The sequence below is a fragment of the Puntigrus tetrazona genome, chromosome 12, assembly GCF_018831695.1.
Source record: "Puntigrus tetrazona isolate hp1 chromosome 12, ASM1883169v1, whole genome shotgun sequence".
NCBI classification, from domain to species: domain Eukaryota; kingdom Metazoa; phylum Chordata; class Actinopteri; order Cypriniformes; family Cyprinidae; genus Puntigrus; species Puntigrus tetrazona.
The window spans coordinates 16,365,869-16,392,026 of NC_056710.1; the positions used below are offsets into that span (position 1 = coordinate 16,365,869).

The window sequence follows — 26,158 nt, forward strand, 5'->3', positions numbered from 1 at the left end:
AAAGTACTTATTTAGCGGACCTAGTATCGCAATGGATTCTACAGCCCTGGTCAATATGTCAAATGAGATGCAAAATGAAGCTTTGCATACGTGTATCCAAGTTTGGCTGTGGTGACGGGGATGTGCATACTGTACAGTGCGTGTGTGTGTGTGTGTGTGTGTTGTAGACTGATGGTAAGGGCTTTGGTGTACTGTAAGTTTGAACTACACTTCAACATGGCATCTGCATTACTTTTTAATGTCTTTCTGACCCACTTGTTTCTGAGTTGCAGTGAGTCACAGACACCACGTACAGCGACAAGATTACTCTTAAACATATTAAAGCCGGTTTCTCTCTCTCTCTCTTTTTCATTTTTTTACAAAGTCTTATCTTTTTCCCCCCGTCTTACACATTCTTTCTCTTATTTTTCAGCAAATTCTAGAGCTTGAGAGTGATAAGACACCTAAACTTAACGCCAAGCTCATTTTTGAGGCTTTGTATTACCTGAAGATCAGCTTAATGCTCGAGCGGTGCTGCACATCACAGCTACTTTGGTTCTCCCAGTGTCTCCAGGTAGAAATGTGACCTGCATTTGAGGTACATGTCAAGTGAAAGTGTTTTATTTAATCTCGGTTTCACTTGCAAGACACCGTGTGTTTATTAAGAGTCAGCACTGAGTAGTTTATAAAAAATAAAAAAATAATGGCTGTGTGTTCGATTGCTGAGCTGTGCAGAGATTAGTTAGCTTTAAAGGCCTATTCTTTAGTATATCCTCTTCCATTTAAGCCCTCCGTTAAGAGGCAATGATTTTGTGCCAGGTTCATTCTTTCTGCCAGGCGTGGATACGATCCCTCAGGAGGAAGCTGGAGACGATTAGACGTCTGTTACTCCAGACCTATTAAAAATCCCTCAGTAAGAACCACATGAGGAAAAAAATAACAAAGAAACTTGACCTCTGCAAAACAACAATCACTCCATCAGCAGCAATGGCCTGCTTGATTTCACAGTACTTACTAAAGTAATATATCGGATCTTTAACTTTATTAATGAGGTCCAGGTGTGTATGTATACAGGGAGAGTGAAAATACGATTTGTTATAGCAATATCTAAATATAATTACGGAACATAAAGTGGAAATGTCTTTGTTTTTGCTCGGTGACTTGGATACAGGCGGATCTGGTAGGTCCCTGGATTATTTTACTGGAGCAGAATATCTTGGACTGAAAGGTCAGGTCCATGTTGTACTAGAGTCGCTCTATTATGTCGACCTCTGGAAAAATCTATAAAGATTGTCTGTTCGGGCTCAAAACAGAAGGCCTTAAGTTCACTGCTTCAATTGAGTGATCGTTTTGTACGTGCAGCTCAATAAATGTTAACCTCAACTTGTGCACTGTAATAGTGATTCTATTCAGATCCAAACAAGGTTATTATAGGTTTAAATTCACTAGTTTTGGTCTACACTCTGGCCTTTTAATTTTACCTTTTTTTCATGCTTTACAGTTTCATTTCTATTATAGAATTAGATTTTTTTTAATTGTTTTTATTTTAGTTTTAGCATTTTACTGTTATGCAGTATTCAAGTAGCATTTGTGAATGTAATTCACAGAAATTAATTTTTCCCCATTTATATTTGTTTTTCATTTGTATATTAACAATATTATCACTGATTCCAAACATTCTTGTGGTATTTTCATGTTTCATGTTTGCATTATTTATCAAAAACTATAATAATCTACGTAATATAACAGCACATTGTAGCCACAATATAGTTTTAGCATTTTTTATTTTTAAAATTACTTTTATTTTAATAACATTTATAATAGCTATTATTGATAATTAAAATAGTAGTTTTTGATATTAGCATCACTGAGAACATTTTGAAATGAAGTGTTATTACGTATTATAGAATATTACCTGTTTTACTGTTTTGTCAGGACTAAACGCTGATTTAATTAGCAAAAACATATTCACAAATTCCCACATGCATGCTTCTATTCATTCTACCCTTGCACTAAAATTGTGCTGAACCAGAAACACACATGCTGTGACCACATTATGTTCTTCCGTATCTTCTACAGCTGAGGTGATCAAAACCCAACACATATGGCAGCCATGCTGTGGTGATGCTCACTGTATCATTAGTCTGGCACTCCTACAGTGAAATCTGCAGGTACTTGCTTCTTCTCAATGACTTTCAGACCTCTAGTACGCCTGCATATGTTCTCTATTATAACAGAGGCTCAGAGGATTCGGTCCACATGTCAGAGTTCTTCCTGTTAGTTGCGACGCTGTGGGTGAGAGACCTGCACTGACTGCTAGTTCAAGTTGTGCTCTAGGCACTACTGTGATGTTTTGCTTAGTATTTTACCCCATCTGTGTTCTTCAGGAGGGCTCTAATATCATTGTTGGTGGGTTTTGACCACTTATACAGCATGTAAAGAACTACACTTTTTCTTTATGGGAGTTCCAACTCTGGTTCAATACCGTTGTAAAATGTTACTTCATCAATTTTAAATTCTCTGAAATGCCGGAATGGAGCAAAAATAAACTTTTTGCGAGGTTCATTCTTGATGTTTTGTGCACAAATGAGGAACCCTAAAGCAAAAAGTTTGCAGAAAGAGCTTGCACAAACAAACTTTTGCTGCTGTAAAAAAAATCAATACATAAAATACTATTTTAACCTTTGAAGCCATACAATAGTTTTCTGTGAAGTACAGAGCTACATGTACTTTATTTTTCACTGACATTGACTTCTTGTTAACAGTTGTGAACAGATCATGGAGTCAGTGATTTTGGGCCAAGATAAAAATCAGTCAGATTCAGGCATTTTTGTGACCATTTTCATTGAAAATGAACGTTGGCTCTGTGATTAGTTCATGCATTTGACATGTTTTCCTAAAATGCTGTCCTGTGCTTTACACAAAGCTACCATATGGCTAGAGAAAATTATCACATAGACTACTTTAAAAAAATGCAAATAATAGTTTTATTGTAACTTTGAGTTCTTTTTGAAACTTGAAAGATTTTAACTCCATTGTAATTGCGTGGAAAATTCTTCTTTATAGATTATTTAGTTCTTTTAACTTTCTTTCATCCTTTTATGTTCCTCAGAAGAAAGAAAATCATAAGGGTTTTGAATGACATTAGGGTGAGTAAAAGATGACAGAATTTTTTTTTTTGGTTGAACTATTCCTTTAATCTATAGTCGACTATTAGGAAAGACAAGCCATGTAGAAAATTAGCTTCAATGCGAAGACCATTGTAACCAAAAGCACCTTCTTCGCGGTTCCCCAGTTGTATCCTGAACATCAAGAACGAAACTTGCAAAAAGGTTATTTTGCCATTTCTTGTCCCCATTCTCAGAGGTAGACCAGCAGAGACGGAGCAGTGTTCTCCCAAAGAGAGAAAATCATCAGAGCCACTATAAATCAAACCGGGTGAAGATGACATGAACAAGCTGCTCTGTGCTCAAACTCTCCTCTTTTGTGTGTGGCTCTGGTAACAGGGCTATAAATTAGACATTGTGCTCTCGTTGCTTGTCTAATATGGACCAGCGGTTCTGAAACCAATGCCCTGTGGCTGTGAAATCAGTGCACAAGGCTCATTCATCATCTGGATTTTTTAATCTGTCGAAATAGACTGATGTCACCGTTTGCATCTAAGTTCACTCCCGGATCATTCGTGTTTGCTGCTTTGGAGACACCAAAGTAATAAAAGCTGATGTAAGTATGACTTAATAACTAATAACGTGGGGTTACACTTCAGTGAATGCAAATAGGGCCAGCACATGGCACATGGGTGCACACTCGCACACTACTAGTGGCGTGCAGAATAAGGGAAATCCCAACTCGATTCCCGGCACCTGGTCCTCCCACAATATGAGATCCTGTCAAACAGCAGCTGTATAAAGGCAGCCATTGTTCTGCTCTAAAGGCAACAAAACCTGTCTGGCCGTGTTGAAATTAGGACAGAGACAATGACCGGTCTTCATTACCAGTTAATAAAACAAACATTGTGTTCGATGCAAAATATATAGGGCTCTGTAAAAGTAGTTGTTGTTGTTTCAAAAATCCTGTTTTTCCATTTCAATTTTACTGCATTTTCTTAATCAAAATGCATGTTTAAGTAAGTACAATCATGAAACCTAAACATCAGTTTATTCAATGTTTAACAACAATTAATTTTTTAATAATCATTCGTAAATTAAAAAAATAATGCTTGGTAACATTTTATTTTAAGGTTTCCATAACCTAGTAAGTACTTAGTAGAAATCGTTGTATTTACATAAAACAAAATACAAATTCAAATTAGCTGTTCCTTTGTAATTATTTGAGAAATTTACAGTTTTTGAGTGTTTCGAAGTCATATACTATCTATCGTATATTATGTTCATCTAGCCCATTTTGGACATTAAAAGCACAAAGAAGAAACAATCTGCAGCTGTGCAGGCTTGACCTGGTCATAGAGCCAGAGGCTTAATTCAGTTTTTATATCAGAATACAGATGTTTTGATGTCTGCACCACTTTTATTGACCTATTTAGGCCAATAGCTACTAGCTAAAGGGAGGCAGAGGCCGAGTAGCGCGGTTTGGGAAGGGATGAAAGTAGGCAAAATGGAAGATGATAAAGAAAAAAAGTGAAGGCTTAGGGATGAACCATCAAGCACTTTATGGAAGAGTGAGGAGCAAAGCTGATTACACAGAGTCTGCTCTCTCTCTAAGTCCCTCTCTGGTTGTCTTAAACTTTTCTTCTCTTACTGTAAGCTATAATCTTTATTTCTTCCTCGTTTAATTTCTGCTCTTTCATCAGCCTCACTTGCACTTCACTGTCACTCTCTCTCTCTCTCTCTCTCTCTCTCTCTCTCTCTCTCTCTCTCTCTCTCTCCTCTTCCCCTAGCTCTTTCCATGTGATTATACTTGAGTCTGTTCTTCACTCAGTCTCTGTTCCTCATCAGTTCTCTCTCTCTTTCTGTAAGACTCTTATACTTTGAGCTCTACTAACACAAAAGACTCCCATCCTGCTCTGCCTGTCATGGTGCCAAGCTGCGAGAGACATAGCAGCAGTCTGCTCACAGCTCTTCCCTGCGCTGCTACAGCCTGCCATCATACAGACTTCTCAGCCCAGATTAGCATGTTTAAAAATGCCATTTTATCCCATGCTTCATATAAACTCATTACAGTGCTAGCAAGGCAGTGCTAGACTGATATTCTGCTTAGGGGTTTGTTTTGGACCATATTAAACGTCTGAAATGAATTCACCCCAAACATACAGACTTGACTTATATATTAGATATTTTGTAGATATGCAGATGAGCATTTTTTGCATACTTTTGTATATAAATTAATATAGAAATAGATTTATTTGAATACATATTTGCATTCAATACATTTATTTATTCAAAAAGTACACATTTAGCATGCAAAAAATGGCCTATGGTGCTGGACGTCAATGACATTAAGTGCACTGTAACAAATGTCATAATGTTTAACCTGTGCTATAGGCAACATTTGCATACTGAATCACAACTGGTCTTCTTTCTTGCATTCATTTGCATACTAAGTAAAAATTACTCTTTTCTTTCACATATCTGTTTAATCATCTGCAAGAATGGTGTCAGTTCATGTTAATTCTCACATAAAGCTTACAGAAAATGTATAATTAGATTATTTAATTGAATAAATAGACTTGATTAAACCTAACTTAACTGAAAAATTAACACCTTGCAAGCACTTACAGGAAATATAGTTGCATAAATCTGAAGAGTTTATTTGCAAAAACAGATAATTTCCAAAAATCATGTTTCTCATGTTATAATGTTTTTATTGCATTAGTTAGTAATTTTTGACTAGTAATCTAGTCAAAAAACCCAACTGCACTTTGATTGAGACTGAAAAAAACATACAAAACAATGTTATCTGGTTTTGGAAATGAACACTTTATATACTTTCTATTCCTTTTTCAAGGATTTCTTTTTGTTCAGTATAGCATTTTCAGAAACAAACAACCAGCAGTGTGTTAGCCATCGTGAGGTTGATTAGAAGGCTGTCGCTTTAAATATTTGATGGGATTTCATCTCCCTTTCCTCTTATATATTGGGCAGAACAAGTAATGTGCCTCGTAATAATGTGTTAGCACGGTAATTTATCCGAATGAGGAGTTCGAAGAAAGGCAGGAGGGCCAGAAAATGGGGAAAAAAGGGGTGGGTTAATGTGCCATTTCCATTTTGGAGGCCTTTTTTTGCATTAGCCATTAAGTAAATAGCCCGAGGAAGAAATGGAGCTGCGTGCACCTCGTTCACATCCAACAGCGGCTGAATCATGCGGTACAGGTGACCGTGACGATACAATGAAAGAGCAAAGCTATCTGCGGCAGTTGTGTTAGTGTGTTTAATATGCAGGAAGATTGAAAAAGAGGAAAAGAGATGAGCAGGACGATGAAGAAAGCCTCTGTGGTTTGTAACGGTGTCTGAACTGAGCGGCGGTTGGACTGGGATCGAACCCAGATTCAACAGAAACGAAAAATATGTGGTGAACCCCGATAAAAAGAAAAATCTGTCCTTGGAGAATAGAAACATGTAGAAATACCTCTTCCTTTTTCCTACGAGTGAAGGTAAAACCATGTCGCCGAGTAGAAACGGTTGGCTTGCTGATAGGAGGGTGTTGTGAAAAGCTGTCAACAACAGTTAGGTTTTCGTTATTTAAACGAAGAGGAGAATATGAAGAACGGATTACAGAAGGATGCTGTTGTAAGGCTCCAACAAAAGACCTATTGAGAACTCGGCTTTTGTCTTGGAACAAAATAGAAAGATTGGTTTTTGATATAGTGGCTGTTTGGAAAATAAGCCAGTTTGGCAAATAAGAAAAACAATGGAAGAATTGAAGTCTCGAGCGTTGGCGAGCTTAAGGGTCACGGAGCCTGTCCTGTTAGACAAAAGACTGGTAATTTTAACACGAACTGACATCTAAGTGAATGATGATGCTTCTTTCTGTGGTGTATTTATTCTGAGTTATCTGTCTTATAAGTAATGTGCTTATTCCAAAAAAATAACTCTTACTTTCGACTCTATAAGCTGCGCACTCTTCGTGGCAGTGATTATAAATGAACAGTTGTCTATGTGTCGCCCATAATGGCATACGGGGGTGTTGGGGTGGGCCGTCCCGATATGATAACTCACCTAATCAATCAGAGAGATTTTACTCTATTTTTTTCATCCTGATGCAATCGCTCCTCGAAAGGCATTAGCATAATGGGAGAGTGCTGAAGGAAGATAATGTGTGAATTTTTGGGGAGTCGAGAGAGAAAGATTGAGCGAGGAGGCCATGCTTGAAAGACAAATGCCCCACACATACCAAACATAGTCTATGAATAAAAACGGGGCGTGAAAAGAACGATTAGAGATCGAAATGGATTATAATGAGGACGGGATCACTGTATGAGCATCGCTCAAGAAAGAAACATTTGCCAAAATATAGAGAATAAAATGCGTATTAGCTGCATTCATATTCTCGGTGATTTAACATTTGATATATAATGCCATCTGATTTGCATATACATTAGCTATCACGAGCAGTACGACGACTGAAAATTGCAGAGGCAGTTGGTCATTTACGCACAGTTTGAGGCAGCAGAAGTGAGTAGATTAAAAACATTTTGTGTGTGTGTTGGAGAAAATTGTGATTTTTTTTTTTTGCCAATTATGCGAAAAGCAACATACTGCGCCAGCTCTAAACCTCTCAGTGCTGTAGTGTAAAGTAGCTCGCATGAGCATTTGTGTCAGTGTGTGAAAGCGTCTTTACAGGTAAATGAGCACCCAGAAATTGACATTTACACATCAACACATTTTCACATATTTAAATTGCCTGTGTGCAGCCTGATGCAGAGAGCCATATTTGAATACACGCAACCTGATCTCATGAGAAAGCCTTTTGCAAGGTGGCGATTCAGTAAGAATCTGTACGAAAACCTAGTTTTTAGAAAACAAGTGTGCACGGAGGTCCACTCCAAAAATTGTGGAAATTAAAATTTTATGTATGAGCCACCAATTTGCTTTGGCAAAGCCTAAAAGTGTTAGGAATTGCCATGAGTGCTTTGATATATTTTGAGAAATTTATTTAAGTGGCATCTGACCTTTGATCTGACTTTCATTAGTAAGATTACTTTTTTGCATTTCGCAGAAGAAGGTCATGAGGATTTGTAACAACATTTTCTATAATGTTATTTTGGTGTTATTTATATACTGTTGCATTATTTATTAATCGTTGAACTACCTTTTATTTTTTAAATGTTCAGTTTGTTGTAATAATATTGTCATTTTGTTTTTTTGTATTTGTTGTTTACTCTTAATTTAGTATTTTTTATTTTAATTGCCAATGCATTTCTAATTTCTTGAATTTTTTTTTCAAGAAATAATTTTTTTTTATTTTTGATCTAATATTTATTTTAGTTAAGTTAAAAGCAACAGTTTTATGTAGTAATACAACATACTAACTTATGAACTATAAATAGTATATCTTATCCAACATGTGACTTATAATCAGTATAGAACTGCAATATGATGCCTAACATGTTTTGCATTTATCCATAAAAACTGCAGCGATTACAAAAGAAACAGCTTTGATTTGACATCATTTGTATATGCATGCAGTGTAAGAATTTCAAATGGCACACTTCCATCAAAGAATCCATCAAAGTTAATCCTCTGTGATATTATATTTCTCCAGACCCTGTTTGAAATTAAATTCATTGCTCAGCTATGCCGTCCAAATTATTAAGAGGAATTAGATTAAAAAGATTCCAATGATTATTGCAGAATAACTGAATCTCTGATGAAAACAGATGTGTCGTCTTTGAGATCAGCACAGAAAAATACAGCCATCCAAGCACATATTTCACTTATCTCTCTAATGAAATATACTGCATTATTAACAATACATCATTTCATGTCTCACCGTTGTGTAGGCTAAGCACATTTTGAGATTTTCGAACAATGCGTTCGGAGCAGCCTTCTTCCTTCACACACCCAGGAGAGGTTTAAATTTCTCCAGATGTTAAAAGAAATGAAGCAGGTAGGAAAGATTCTGTATTATAGCTTTTCTTATCTGTGCAAAACTCACCGCCACGATGATAGTGTGATGTATGTGGTGTGAAGGTATTCTGGATGGCTTCTAGGGCGTTGCAAGGGTATTCTGGGTGGTTGCTTACTGGGATAAATCAGAAGAACTCACATCAAGTCTGGATTTAAGCCCCCTGTGAGGTTTTTCTATGAGATATGCATAAACCATATCACTTAGAAATGAAGAGTGATAGTTGTAGGGCTTGGAAGCACCAGTATTAAGACAGTACTCTTCTTTTCTCTCTGAGTAGCAGAGGTTGTTAAAACCCTGATGGTCTGATCTGGCCGGACGTCAGAGCATTGATGTGTGGGATTGTTTTTGCGCTGCCTAGAGTCACATTAGGTGTGGTGGGAGGCCTTGAAGCCTCATTTGAGTTAATAAAATGTCTCAAAATAGTTTGTGTAATGGAATTATGGTTGTTGCAGAAACTCAGGGAGACCTCAATTAAGGTGATAAGCAAATGAAAACAAATTTCCCACAATGGTCCGCCTGTGTGCTGTAAACAGCGGGAGGAAACAGGAAGTGATCTGAGGAGAGATTTTTAAGAGTGTACATAAATCTCCATGTAACTATACAGCGCTCTTCCAAGATGTTTTCCCAAAGGTCTCTGAAGGCTCTGAACAAAAGGAGGATTTAAAACGTAATGTATACTTCCAGTAGACTATGGCTAAATATAACTTGAGTTCTGTGAATCTGATAAACTAATGCGGATAGGAAAAGACCATTACGTCTTGAACTGATCATTCTCAGCACTGCAGAAGATGATGATTTACAACAAGTGCTTGACAGATATTTTTATTTTTTTTTTGACTTATGATTCCCCACCTTCTTTTTAGCAATACTTCACTGTTACTGTGTTTCTATTCATTTGTTTGCCACAACTCAGTGCCTTTAAAAAAAACTTATAAATAAAAAAGAACGAAAGGGGCACCTGAATACAAATAAATCTCAAGCTTTTCTTAGTTCTCCTCATATTCTGTTCTTTTTTTTTAATTAGACATATTTTATTTTTATTATCAAATTAATAAATTATTTATTAATAAAACAGTTTTTAATTTAATTTATTTTTAAAATATATATTTATTTCATTTTATATATATTTTTTATGAAAGTATGAAGTAATATTTTTGTATAAGTGCCACTTGGTTTCATTTTAATACATTTTTAAGTTGTCCAAATACTTTTTGAGGCCACCTGAACAGTGAATTGGAGTCAACATTCAAACAGCGAGATGTTTTTCAAGTTCTAACTACTTTTATTAACCAGATACAGTGGAAACATCATTACTTGGGACAGTAGCTGAAGGGTGTGTCTCTCAAGAGGATGAAGGAATGAGAGATTTAAAGGACCTCAGAGGCATCGCAGTTCTCAGGGTGTCCTGTTTCGGGAGGATGTCATTAAAAACACTCTCTTCCTGTCTCATCTGTCCAAGCTCTTTAAATATGCTGTCACACTCACTCTCAAAAGAATGACATAGATATGCTATACTAGTCTGAGTGTTATTAAATGTTCAAGACTTGTAGGCAAGGTTGCACAAGCTAGTGGTTTCCGGTTGACTTTTATTTGACTCCACTGAGCAAATGACACATTTCAGATGAGTTAATTACAATGTAATGCACTTAGTAGTTTTTACTACGCTATAGTTCAAAATGTTTCTGGCCAGTCATTTTTTTTTAGAAACGTGCATTTTCACCAAGTAATCCCGTCCCATGTTGTCATTTCATAAAAAACATTGAGACACATGGGAAACCAGGAAATATCAAAAGTTCCATAAGCATGACTGGAAAAGCCATGGAAAATAATAAAATCTTAAAAGGTTATGCAAGTCATAGGCATTTCCATAGTCCATTGTATATATTTTTTTCTTAGGCTAGAAATTACTCTTTGTGACTGTAATAATTATAATATATAAAGCTATTATTAGTCATATTAAATGAATGGAAAAGTCATGGAAATGTCTATACCCTATATACATTTTTCTGTTTTAGACTGTTTTAGACTTTGTAGGTATGATCTCTGGAAAATGATTTTTACAAATCCATGACTAAGAGCTGACTGGAAAATCATGGAAATTCACTGGTCAGAAAATGTGGAAACCCTGCAACTAAAGTAAGCAGAAATCAGTCTTAGTGTTTAATCCTTCCCTTTGGTATCATCCTGCTCGCTGTGTTTCTCTACAAATACAGCACCTTTTTTCACATTATTCCGAGCCTAATCGATGCCACAATAAATGCGTCATTTTTCACGAACAAGAAAGCAAAACAAGCAAAGAAGTGCTTGTCCTCCATCACTTAGACACTGCGTTCTGTCAAAGTTCCTCCAGACTGTTTAATGGCGAGTCAGGGCTGGTTTCATTAGCAATCTTCAGAGGAGTCTGTGGTTACAGTATCCATCACAGGCCGTTCAGAGGCCTACACTCTATCTTTATGCAAAAGAGCCAAGCTCTGCCAGCGGGCTTAATTCGTCAGCACTCTGGTGCCAAAGCGGGTCACTCTCTCCTGATGACTGATTCGTCTACGTGCCATAACAACTAGTAAGGGAGAGCTTACGTCTGGCTGAACGTATATTCATAAAGAGGACGAATGAATTCAACAAACATATGCTAAGCACATAGGCGGCTCATGTTATATGTCTAGATGGTAAATTATATGCGAAAGACTACCTGGCCTCATAGCGTAAACATACTTTGGTGCACTTTTTAGCGAGACACGAAATATGTACCAACAAATACATATTACTGCACTTTCCAAAAGAAATGAACGCTATGGCAATAAAAATCTTTCACTCCTATTTTATTTCACACAAATTTACAAAGTTTCAATGAATAAAGCAGAATTTTCGCAGCTACTTGAAGAATATTAATATGCTGGGATAATATGCTACATTAGCATCACACACATCCAGCTTCATATCTATGAGTTTTCATAGATGGTATGGAGTACAGAGTGCTTGAGAGGCAAGGAGCTCCTGAGGTTGCATAAACAAATGAGTTTTGCATTTGTTCACACTATTGGGTGCGTTTAGGGTTGAATTTGGTGTAGGCCATAATTCCTATATGACAGAGCATTAATTTTTAACAACCGCCGCAATACATACTTATATCAATGTAATAACAATGTATCAGGGTTCACGTATGCTTTAGCACCACCCAGTGAAAAACTAAGACGAAATGTGCAGTAAGTGTTGCGCAGAGGTACATTTTTATGAGACCGGGTTGGTCTAGATGGTAAATTATATGCCAAAGAACATCTACTGGATCAGTCAAGTGAAAAGTGTGCAGGGAATTATGAGACTCTTTAAATCACGTCAGGGATCATCTTTTGAAACGTATGTGGAATACTTAAGAACAAAGGAAAGAATGTTGGAACATCCCAACCTGCTAATTTAGTGTCATAAATCTACAGCTATTGTGGTAAGTATTATATGCTGTTCAGACTAACACCTTTCAAGACTAAAGGTGGTTTATTGCACCGTGTGCAGTATTTAAAAGTGCTTGTATGTTTGTTGAGAGGTTGGCCACCTGAGAGATTTCACCGCAAGTATAAAGATTAATACAGAGCGTCTAGTATTCACATGTGAGGTACGATGACTTTCTTTACCACAGATGTCTCTCTTTTTCTCTGTTTTGTGTGTTTGTGTGGGAGATCAGCCCAGTTGGACTGAGACTGCCAACCCTCAAGTGTCTGTTACTGGTGCTGTGGTGTATGCGGGTCTTCTCGCATGTTTCTGTAACACTGGATTAGACAGAAAATGCCATGATACATTTCCCAAATTCATTTCTAAAGTCAAAACAATCTGCCATGAACACGAACACATCAGTGGCTAAGAATAAAATCAATATATGTGCACATAGTGTGGATTGTGTTGCATGTGAATGGGAAATACAGAAGGATTATGACAGAGCTTGTCTTATAGATGTCAGACTTATTGTTATTTGATACTACTGGCCACTAAGTTTAAAAAAAGTTGGCAGAATTATCCGAATTATGACAACTTGGAGACTGCCTTCACAATTGCTAATTTCTAAACACTTACACAACTTAAAATTGATCTCCTGAGTGACTGATGAGGGCCACAGTTATGAATTCTATGGATATAATCCATGTAAAAATTGGTAAAAAGATTGACTGAATTATTTAAATGGAACCTTATTAAAAATAACTCAATAAGAATGTTTACAGGGTTAAGCTGTGTGTAAATTTGACTAGGAACACCAGTGTGATGCAGAGTCAGATCATGACGTTCAGTTCATGATGCAGTTAATGACAACCAGAGACCGGAAATGTGAAGCATTTTTTCATTATGAGGTAGATGGGAGGTCTGGGTTCAAAAAAGATGGATATGTGGCTTTGCTAATGTTAAAAAAAATCACCCAAAATGTCCTCTAATTCTGTTCTTTTTTGGATTTTGTTCAGGTGTAGTTTAGTAACACCTTAGAATATAGGTAACACTTGTTAACTATTAACTATGACTTCTCTCTCAATAAATCCTTAATTAGCCTTAAAATGGCTAATATTCTAGTAATATGCCTGCTAATAAGCAACTTATAGGTTTAACAGTAAAATAAAGTGTTACTCGTATTTTTTTAATGATCAAATTAATTATTGATTATTTATTCATTAAGAAGTTAATTCGATTTTTTTTTATATTTTGTCTTCAAGTGAAAGTATGTCAGTAATTTAGTTTAAGCGCCACTTGGTTTGATATTTTGCTATATTTTGTTTTATTAAAAAATAAAAATAAAAACAGTAAATTAATAAATTACTGGTTACTTTTTACAATAAGGTTCATTAGTTAACATTAATAAACAACATTAGTTAACGTGAACTAAGAATAAACAATACTTCTACGTTATGTTTGTTAAGTTTAGTTAATGCACTGTGAGCTAACAACTAAATATATTGTATTTTTTATAAACTAACATTAAAAAAGATTAATAAATACTGTAATAAATGTATTGTTCCTTGTTTAGTTTAGTTAATTAATACAAATGGCGCCTTATTGTAAAGTATTTCTTATTTTATCTTATCTTATATATATATATATATATATATATATATATATATATATATATATATATATATATACTAATCTGACTTATAAATCTGCGCTTGTGTACTATGAATATTGTTGCCTCTGATAAACGACTTACTGTATGTGTCTCTTTTGTAAGTCAATTTGAATAAAAGCATCTGCTAGACGCCGAAATGGAAATAAATGAATTAAAAATAGGACATTAAATATATTCACTTATAAAATATTGAAGAACTAAGAAAGCACATAAGGTAACATCAGTTACAATAAAATATAATACAAGCAGAGGTTACTACATATCTGTCTTCATCTTTTAAAGCGGCTGCCATTTTAATTGTTTTATATGTTAAACTGTCAAGTAGAAAAATGTAATGCTGTAACAAAGAATTAAATGGCTTTTACAGTATAGAAAGTCCTTATTGCAGTCATTTTGATATTATATGAACGCACCATCAACGTCTTAAAGAAGTTGTGAATAGATTTCTTCTAAATGTGTTGATTGGATTGTTTGGTTTCTTTCAGAGATTGAAGGCCTGGCAGAAGATGAAGAGAGTATGGGATAAACTGGGTTGACACACACACACACACACACAATCACATTTTTCACTTGGCATTTTTCTCTCCCCCTCTCTCTGTCTTGTTTTCTGTCTGATTCATAGTGGCATAGGGACACCACAGGACTGGCACGCTTTGTACTGCTGGCACGGGTCACATGGAAAGATAACACACACATTACACACAGCAGCTCTCAGGACACCCACAGCGTTAAAGACCTAACAATAGGAACCACATCAACACTAGTGCAAACGTATAATTTAAAAGAGCTCTTGTAATATTTCAAATATGAACAACGCGTGCCAAAAACACAAGAAAAAAATGGCCTTTGTGCTGGATTCGTGAATGGAGTGAGCGCTTATAATAGTTTTGCATTTCGAGTTGATAAATAATAAATGTTACTAATGAATATCATCATGCTGGGAAAGTGATGATTTTTAAACTCTTTTAAACCAGATTTCAGAATCTAAAAGAAACTAGCATTCGCCTCTTTCTCTCTCATGTCTGTCTTAGGGTGGAAAATTGCTGTCTCCCTTTTCCTGTGATAAAGCTGTTGCCTGCGCGCTGGGAAAGTGAAATCCATCATGCGACGCAGAGGGTTTATTCCACCATTCCGCCCCATTGAGGCCCGTAACACGTATGTGCTCTTGCCATGCATCATTTACCCACAACACCCCTCTCGCTCTCCCTTTGTCCCGACTCTCGGTACCGTCTTTTGGCTCGCTGTAGCGACAGCTTTGCTCGCATGCAGTCTTTTGCAGGATTGATCTATTGTAGTTGTTGTTTTTTGCGGGTAGTTTTGTTCAGCGCTGCTGGGTCTAGTTCACAGACATCGACGGCTCTTTTATATTGTCAGCCTCCTTCTGCATTGTTCCTGCAGGCTCTGCACGGACATAAACCCACATGCACTTCTACTGCCAAGTGCTCGGTGTACTATTTCAACTTCTTTATGACAGGATAACACTTTGCTACCACTTTCGAGGTTTTTCTAGGGAAAGAGCGGGAATCTGTGCACAGGAAGGTGAAATGACACTAAATTGCTGCGAGCGCTGAAATTTTGAGCTGCTTCAGTTGATACATTGAGAACCGCCCCGGGTTAGTTTGGTTTAAAATATACAAAAACATCAACCAATGTAGTTCCACAATGCCCAGAGCAAATAAACAAAAATTTACATTCGCAGACATGCCCTTAAGAGCTCGTTGAATAAATTGCTGTGTTTATCTGTGGAGGTTTCATGATTTTGTGGCAATAAAACGCCTCCACTTAGATGAAATATTCAAGAGACGTCTTTATTGGTAAAACAAGATTAAGCAAACGCAGCTGCTGTTAACGTATGCTATCAAGACTTGTTGTCTCCTGTAGCTTGTGCATGGTTACGCAGTAATTCACATGTGTTAAAGAATCAGATTCATTGATCGTCGCGTGACCATGCTGCACTTTTGGTTGCTAGTTGGCTACTGGTTTCTCCACGAGTATCCAACTGTTTTAAAAGGTAGATGACGTGAGAAACTGTTGCTCTTGTCACGTAAAGTGACCAAACAGTCAGAATCACTGCAGATGTAAACACTTAAAAAGATGATTTATGCCAGATTTTATTCTATTGACATTTACTCAGCCTTGTGCTGTTCCAAACTAGCATTACTTTAGAAGACATACACTGTAAAAAAGTCCATAGTTACATCACAATCTTGTCAGTTTGCCGGAATGATTTTATAAACGCATTTACATCTTTTTTGTACCTTTAACATACACTGACAACCACCATAATAATGCAGGTGGGAAAAGAGAAAGCCACAGGTTTATCACAAGTACCTTTTCCACAGGCTGAAGTGTATGCTAATATAAAGAAAGTGCAGAGTCATTCACTCCAACGCAAAACAGCACTGTGGTAAACACAAAAAACTTAAATAATGCAATTAACATTGCGTAATGCAAACGACAGAAGATGTAAAATAAAACTCTAATGCACATAACTGATAACAAAACCGAACTGATAAGGACAATTATTATTTTAATACTTTTAAACATGAAGTGATATGCAGGGAATTTTGGAAATAACAGTCTAGAGTTTTTTACTTTAAATCATACATTGATTTGTTAATTTTGTACTTCTAAGGGTTAAGATACTTCATTATGTTTTTTGTCATTTCATAGCCTTAGCCTTAGCCTTGTTATATTGAATGGGCAGAATATTAAAAATCACCTTTTCTTCTTTACAGAATAATAAAAGTCAGCAGAGTTGACTTGAGGCTGGGTAAATGATGACTTACTTTCTTTTGCGTGAACTACTTTCTTCTAAAAGATAAATGAATAGTTGCAAGCTGGTCTCGGGAGTGACGTAGATGAAACTTTTAGACACGTAAGCGTAAAAAGTCGCCTAGACACCATATCTGTAGTTAAAAATAGTCTCTAACTGTTTTCTCGTGATCAAAGCTTGCACGAAACGAACAACATAAACAAGCGGTGACACCCGACTTGTGAGTAACCGATCCCTCGCGCTGCCATCTGCGTCTGCACGCAGGTCACTCTCACGACCGACATCTCTCGCCCTTTGGAGTCGCTCTCTGTGACCTGTAACCTGCAAATCCTCAATCCCGTTTCCCACTTCTCATCAATACCTTGCTTGTGCTCATCTTAGTGCTGAATGTTGCTGAATGTGTGTCCCGCTCGGCTGTGTTCAGGTTGTGAAGGAGGCAATGGCATCAGGTGGGTATGTGTGTGTGTGTGTGTGTGTGTGTGTGTGAAGGTGTCTGGGGAGCAGTCTACACCTGCTCGCTCTCTTCAGTGCCCACTGGGGGCTGGATTCCCAGAATGCCTTTCAGGCAGCTGTTGACAGCCAGCACTGTGCCCTGGCCCCCCAAACGGCTCTGGGGATCAGCTGCTTAAGAGTGTTTGCGTGTGTGCGTTTGAGGGGGTTAACACAATGTGTGTTCTGCAAAGAAAGTCATAAGACACTTGTCGCAAGTGTGTATGTGTGCTTGTTTGTGTGTGTGAGGGTATAAAATATGTGGCAGTACTCTTTAAGTATATAGTAAATATAATGCAGTGTAATTTATTAAAAAATGCATTTATAACAGGTTTTTGTATTAGTGTGTTTATATTTTTGTGTACATTAACATATACAGTATTATACTGTATTATACATCCATTTTTTACATTTTCAGTGTTGTCATGGATGGGGAAGCATAATAAATATATATATTTAGATTTAGATTTATTTTATATTATACATAATATGTATGTACAACAATGTATAAAAATAAAATGTACAAAGATCTAAAGTACCAAAACACAATATAAGTAATATATAGATTTTTATCTATTATTTATTTTTATTTTCTAACTTATATTGCCTTGATAGTTCTAGGTTCTTGTATGAACACATTATTTTATTTATTTGTTTATTTTTAAATTCATATAATTTTCCTATAGAGTTCAAATAAAGACAAAACTATATAATAAGGTATAATTTCAATCAGGAAGTGTGTAAACGAACAACCTACGGTTAATTAATGGTTTAAATTGCAAACATATTTAACATCATTCATTTTAATGTGCTAATGTCATGTAAATATGATTTTGAGATTTTGAAAATAGTTGCTTTTATATATATATATATATATATATATATATATATATTTTTTTTTTTTTTTTTTTTTTTCCTACAGTTCATTTAATGAGGAATCATTTCAAAATGTTCATATTGAAATTAGCATACAAAGTGAAGTTTTCTCATTCTTGGCAAAGTTCTAATCACAACCCAATTATGACATTATGATTCATCGCGACATATATATCGTGACAATGTCTATTGTATCATGAGGTAGTTGGCCGTAACCAGCCACAGTTTATCTGTGTATATCAGATTGCTTGCTCACACATTCCCTCAACAAGAGTTAAGAGACCTCTCGAGTTCCCTCACACAGTTGTACCCCGACGTTAATTTTCACCCTCCTGAAATCCTTCACTTTACAGATCCAGTTACTGATCCCTCTCACCTCCAAACATGACCTACATAAAAGGTCTGAACCTTCCTGTGACCCACGTCCGTACACACGCAAACAAGCACATTTATACTCTCGGCGTCCCGTTGTAAATCACAAGGCTCTAACTTGGCTCGAGCTTTAGTCGTTGGCATCTTGCTCTACAAAATAAACAAAGTCCACTCTCAGTTCATTTCAGTCAAGGAGTGTGATTATGTGTGCAATTTTGCACTGGTAACAGTGTCGTTACCAAGGAAATGCTTTGAGCGAAATGTGATCGGCATACCTGCAGTTATCGAAAAGTGTCTGGAAGATCGTAATTATGCTGTTTAACTGTCTGCTGAACTGAGCAAGAATCGCAGAGAGGGATGATAGTGTTTCTCTGTGTATTTGCGGTAACTTGAGCGAACATGTCACAGCGGTGCCCCTAGCCAAACCAGATCAAAGGCCTCCACGCACACACAGGGGTCTCTTTGTTCAGCGTGATCTCATGTCCCAGCTGGCTTATGTCATCCTATCGCTACAACATTACAGTACAACCTGCCCCAAGGCTGGCTCAGGTAGAAAACATTATAACAGTCTAATAAAGCACATGCAGGTGTGTGCGCGAGCAGGTGAGCGGCATGGGATTCCTAATAATAAAGCTTCTAATAATAAAGCTCCTTTGTGTTTTTCTTGCACCTTAAGTTCAGCAAAAAATATTTTTGATCTCATTGGTATTTATATAAGATGCAGAACTAGCACACTAGTAATTTTGAGCGTGTGCATTTTTTCACTTGTGTATTTTTAACCTTTTTACATGAATACAACTTTTGGTCAACTTAAATATGTGTGTGAACCTTCTGCTTGGGTTTAACGAATGTATGCAATAAAATTAAATTTGCTGAGCTTTAATCATAATTCCACGCAAACAACAAAAGTTGATTTAATTTATGAATACATTTCTTTTAGAAAAATATTAATAGCATGGTATTTGACCTATATTAGACATTGCTAATTATTATTATTAATTATTATTGCTAACAGTTCTTTAAATAACTTTTTTATTGGATCTTAATAATCTGAAGATTCTTTTCCACTATAAATAACCTGTACACTTTATAGTAAGGTTCATTAGTTAACATTGGCTAACAAAATTAGTAAACATGAACAATACATTTTTAAATCTTAGTTAATGTTAATTTCAGCATTTATTAATGCATTTTTACAATCTAAAAGTTGTGTTTGTCAACATTAGGTAATGCACTGTGAACTAACATGAATAAACACTGAACAGCCGTATTTTTTTATTTACAAAGATTAATAAATAGTCTAATAAATGCATTGTTGATTGTTAGTTCATGTCAACACATATTGTAACTAATAACACCTTGTTGTAACGTGTTACCAAATAACCTTTTATAGAAAGGTTCCATGGATGTTAAAAGTCCTTTGTGAAACAACAGGCAACAGCTTTTTTCGTTTATTTTTTTTTAATAAAGCTTTACATATGAATGTTTATGAGGTCGTGCTGTGTTCAGACAACCCTTTGAAATACTCCACCAGACCAAATGTAAAAATAGTGTGTTAAATGCAAATGTAGATGTTACCGACTGTCAGTTTTTACTGTACTCATGTGAATCTGTCCGTATTTCCACTAACACGGGGTTTTATTTTCCCAGGAACTTTGCCACTGCACTATAAACCACAGGCTGTGTCTGCCAGTGTGAAGCGAACACCATGTTCTGTGTACAAGAAACGGGGTCTGTGCCATGCATCGCTCAAGAACATTCCCCTTATTCCAGCAGAGTTCACACTACCCTCTGCCAAATGGCCAGCCAGCCTCTCCACAGGTCCTCCAAAACCTTCTCCACAACACCTGCGATGAGAAATGTGTCTATAGCTCCAAACAGAGGCGTGTTTTAGAGCCTGCTTCCCACTTAATCACGAAGCAGCTTTACAAGTCAAACTCTGCTGCTTTAAATGCTATTGATGTTCAGAGACATTTGGAGCTTTTGCTAACTAGTTTGTTTGCACAATGCAAACTTCAGCTTAAGATAGTTTAAGGAGAAAAATGAGAAGTTCTACAGAAGTTCTGCGGCCTAGGACTTTTTCCACATTTTCTAGCTTGAATTTTAAAGAGGTTTTAATGTAGTTTGAGTGGCTGCGCTTTGATATGCGTTCCTTGAATCCACTTGAGAGAAGCCCTCACCGCAGGGGCTACCAAGGGGGAAGAGTGCAAAGAAACATAAGCGCACAGGCTCTCCAGATGTGCAATTACTTAATTTCCTTGCATATAAAACAATGCTATAATTAAAAGGAAGTATGCAATTTACCACAAGTAAAGTGGCCCGGATAATTTATTAACAAAACTAATTAAGTGCGTATGACTATTAGTGCAATACCAAAAACAAAATAATATCTCAAAGATTTGTATCACAACTTTATTTGGAAATGTTCCACGCTTTGAATGTGGTGTAGTGGTTTCAATTAGTTGTCAGTACATTGTAAAGGTTAATAAATGTAATAACTGTTCAAATTGTTAATAAATGTATTTAGAAAGGATGCATTGAACTGTTCAGAAGACTATTTATTTAATATTATATTACCGTTACGAGTCTAAAAAATTCCAAAAATTCTAATTTAATTGCATGTTTTCAAAATTGATTCAATTTGGCTGTAGAAAATTCAGCTTTAGTGTCACATGAATAAATTACATTTTTAAATATATCCAACCACATTTGAAATTTTTATAATATATTTCACTATATTACCATTTTTACTGTATGTTTGGTCAAATAAATGCAGCCTTGTTGAATAGGCTTCTTTTAAATACATCTGAAAAATCTTTCCAACCTAAAACTTTAAAACAGTAGACTAAGGTAAATGTGATAAAGTTTATAATATTACATGCACACTCTTTAAAATGTCTCCTCTACTACAGTTGGGAATTATGGGACACAATATCTACTGGTTAGGTGTCGAAGAGTAAAGGCCTCATGGTTTCCAGTCCAATTCTGAGAAGTAGCCCAACTAGCTATTTAATTAATAAAACACACCCCTGGACACAACAGGTTTCTGAAAGGGTCATTTTAGAAGCTTTGATCGAAACAGACTTTCATTTAAGCAAAGACCTCCCATTACATCAAGCCTTTTAAATGGTCTCTTTTTAGAACGGATTTCCATAACAAAAGCACTGGGGTTTAAGTGGCATTGTCTCAACACAAGATGAAGAAACGTTTTGTTTTAGCTGACAGTGGGCCGATGAACTGTCAATAATTAAAAAAAAGGGGTTCTTTGGTAGCCCAAAGAAAAGCCTGCTTTTCATAATATATAATCTAATACTCTGTATTTTACCTCTCACAGATGTTCTGGCTGTGTCTGATTTCACGATGTTGACTGCAGATGGGTGAGTAATGCTTTGACAAGCCACGACAACACTGATATTTGTAGTAGCACAGATGCAATCTGGTAACGTTGCAATTACTTTTTCTTTGACAAACTGCTGAAAACAGCACGAACGCTCAGAACATCTAGATTTCGAGATTTTTCTTCATACATTTTGCACCACCGATAGGACCAACTGGACACGAGCAACTTAATTGACAAAACACACACACAAACGTCTCACATTCCCACAGAGAAGCTAAGTTGTGTGATTCCTTCACAGTCTCCGTATCAGCCATTACGACACACAAAGGACCTTCATCCCTGCAGATGGAAGTCTCTGTGTTTAAACATTCACAGCCTAGCCTGAAAAGAGTCACATAATTCCAGCAAATTGGACACAGTGATTAGTGCAGAGAGAGAGAGAAAAAAAAACAGAGCCCATTCATAACTTTAGCGGTCGGGAAAACGCAATTATTCCCAGAGGGTTTGACAAAGGGTGAGAATTTATGCCGCAAAAGTAATTTTATGTTTGTTTTCTTTATTTTTAAGACATTTGCACAGATCCATCAAACTGTCACGTCTTGTGCATATATTCAGGAAATGTCTTTCAGCCCGTTTGAGAAAAGAGAGTGGGAGAAAAACATTGGCCGCTTGGTTTATTTCTTTATTTTTTCCTGTCTTGTAGAAAGTTGACACCCTTCCACAGTCGTGTTCTGGCTCAAGTAAATCACGCATCTTTTTTTTTTTTTTTCTCTCACTCTTTGCTCTTTTTACCTGACGGTCCGCACATGCAGACGTAATGTAAATGCATGAGTAATATGGTACGTGGTGTTATTGGTAAATCAGTTTGATGTTGCAGTTGTGTTTTCTTGTGTCCTTTTAAATTAAGGGTTTTCCTTTCTAAAAGATGGGGTGTTTACGACTTGCAGGCCTGTTTTCGAGCCTTTCCCAAGAATCCTGGCAACTATTTTGGATATATGGGATCCTCGTGGATATAACAAAGCACAAAGAATGAATAGAATGATGTGAAAGAGTGAAAGAGTGATGCTGAAAACAGAGACTGCACGTTGTTAAAGAGAGTAAGTGTTTTAAAGGATTTCTGTATTTATTTGTTTCTTTATATATATATATATATATATATATATATATATATATATATATATACATATATATATATATATTTGGTAAAAGAAATCTGGAAATCTATCACAGGAGAAGAGAGGGGTGGGAAAGATAGCATTAGGATAAGTTTTCTTTGGCACTTCTGCATGACCCGGTATGTTAACTAAATCTGGTGGTGAAATATACCTGCGGAGACAGACAGGTAACCTTTCATTATGGCCGTAATCCCTCTTAATAACAGAGCTGCGATATGTCTGATATGCCCCATTACTCTGAGCAGCAAAAGACAAGCTGCTGTTAAACTCTAACAGCAGCCTGAAGATATGTGAATGAACCACACACACCCACACACCGGATCGATGCAGAACATTTACATATTAAAGCACAACAAAATTAAACTAAAAACAGTTCGTTTTATTCTTTAGTGAAGTGTGTGCGAGTGGACTTGTTTATGCTACATTTGGTCCCCACAAGTATAGTAAAACCTGAATCTTTTGACATTTACATTTTTGACTGGCCTTCAGCCCTTTACTAGGGACAAAATAATTAAAAATAAGAAATGCTGTTTATTTGTAACAGTACAAATTTTTACAATTTCTTTAAGATGTAGGGTTAGGGTTAGGGGTTGAAAACTATTGTTAGGTCAGTTTAACAGTCATAAAAGTCTATGTGTGTGTGTTTGTCAAAAAATACCACAAAATATACTTTTTTCAGATTTTATCCTTAAATCCTCACTCCTTACTTAAAAGCTTAAGGTGTCGTGTAAACTAACACAACCATAAAACAATTATATATATATATATATATATATATATATATATATATATATATATATATATATATATATATATATATATATATAAAAAAATGGCAATACTTCTTTCTTTCACCCCAAACCCAAATTTCTTAAAATAAAAACCCAAAAACTTTTGCACTTTCTTTTTTCATTAATGTACAAATATTGATCTCAAGCAGCTATATGCGTTATGCAATATCGTGAGCATTTTGTTCTGCCTTTAAGTTGCTAAAGTACAAAATGCCAAAAAGTTCAAGAGATACTTTGCAAATGAAAATTATTTTTTTATGGATTAGAAAATCAGATATGTACTGTTTAATACTTATTCACACTTATATTCTGATCTATTGATTATTAGAATAAAAGCTACAGCAATTAGTGTGAAGCATTACTGTTAATACAGTATAGTTCAATCAAAAGAGATGATTTTATTTACATATTTTTTCTGCATGTTTTTTATCATTTGGATTTGTTTAAATAACAGAAACAATGCACTTCACAAATAGTTTCCCCCCTTTATCATCTTATCAAATATATTATTCTAATACTATATTTACAGACTAGCATTTAGATCACTTGTTGACGTTTCATACGGCAAAATGAAATAATGCAGCTATAAAAAGTTGTTAATAATAATAATATTGTTTTATACAATAATACATAATTACTTAAGATGTAAAGGATAATAATTATGATAATGCTAATATTTATTCTCCAAGATCACAAGACAAGACACAAGTGATTCATGTATGTATTTATTAAATATCTAATAACAATAACGCGTGTCTTTTCAAGCTGTTGTGTAAACTAGGGCTTCATCAGAATGGAGTTGAAACTTACCTGTACCAGTCCATTCCGTTGTCATAGTTACGGTCGAAGAAGTGCGGCTCGGCTCCGACCGCGCGAATATCCGGATGCACGCGCAGAAACTCCAGCAGCGCGCGCGTCCCACCTTTTTTCACGCCGATGATGATCGCCTGAGGCAGCTTCTTACTGCCCTCACCTAGCGCGCTTAGTTTACCTGTATCAAAATACGATTCTCCCATCTCCCGATCTACATCCAAAGAGTTTGACATCTTCGCGCGCGCCTGGAAAACGCGTCCGTCAGGTAAATCCTCTTTACGGACACTTTCGAGCCGGTGGATCAAGCTGTGCTGCCTCATCGCGGTCCATTTCTGAAGAAGTCTCTTTCTCCTCAGCGACTCAAAATTTTTAAGTTCCGAGGCGTAAAATCCTTCCACCGGACCCGCGTCTCTTTTCTCCGTGGGTATACAGGTCCCGCATCGCTCCGTGAGGCAGTGGAGAAAGTATAAAGACGCGAGTATAGAAAGCAACATGACCGCGAAGGTCTTAAAGATGCTCTTGGGCGGAGGGTCCGAAAAGACGCGGCTAAATGCCATGTCGGTCCACGGGTGGCATGAGTTGGAGAGACAGCCATGCTAGACTGGCATTATTCAGTCTTGCCATCAAAAATAAGGCAGAGTTTGGAGCTTGAGAGCATCAAAGGTGGATTAGGGTTCGCGCCCGCCGCTCTCCAAAAATCCTTGCGCATATGTAAAGCTCCTAGTCTTAATGTCAACAGTTACCAGTCCGAGAATTAGTTTAGTGCGGATTTTAAATCACCATGTTAGAGTTAATTTAAATTATTTCTTTAATAGTTCGTTTTCAAAACAAATTTAGAGCGAAAAAAAAAATTGAACGCCTTTATTTAGCCCAAAAATAATCATTATTATTATTGGTTAGTTTAATCCAGATTTTGCTTCCAATGATTTGTGAAATTCTGATAAACTTTCATAGCACTAGTAGCTCACACGTGTGCGCCTTGTATCTAACTTCGTAATGACGTCACTTGAAGTGACTGACGTGTCGCGGTCCAATCAGGTTCCAGAAATCTTTCTCGAGCGCCTGTAATTTGCATGCCAGTAACCAATAGGATGCCGTACGGGCAGGGCAGACTCCGCCCACCTGTCAGCTCGGCTGAACAACGGTCACGCTCGTGTTCAAAGCAAATGTCACATTCAGCGCCCGTGGACACAGACGAATAAATGCAGATTTGTAGTTTACGCAAGGTGGTTGTAGATTCATAAAAATCACCATATTCACCAAATAAATCAAAAAGTAACTACATTGCTAAGACTCAAATGCCTCTCTAAGCAACGTTATAATATTGTTAAGATCGTAAACAGTTTTTTTTGCAGCAAATCC

At 36.3% G+C, this 26,158-nt stretch overlaps 1 protein-coding gene across 1 annotated transcript in view; it reads right to left on the reverse strand.

Moving 5' to 3' along the window:
- The window catches only part of si:ch211-216b21.2 (heparan sulfate glucosamine 3-O-sulfotransferase 3A1), a 36,371-nt gene extending 10,635 nt beyond the window's left edge, over positions 1–25,736 (reverse strand). The window contains exon 1 of the mRNA XM_043253191.1: positions 24,794–25,736. Coding sequence (XP_043109126.1) covers positions 24,794–25,353 — 560 coding nt within the window. The 5' untranslated portion in view covers positions 25,354–25,736. The remainder of the gene's footprint in view (positions 1–24,793) is intronic.
- Between the last annotated feature and the right edge of the window lie 422 nt (positions 25,737–26,158).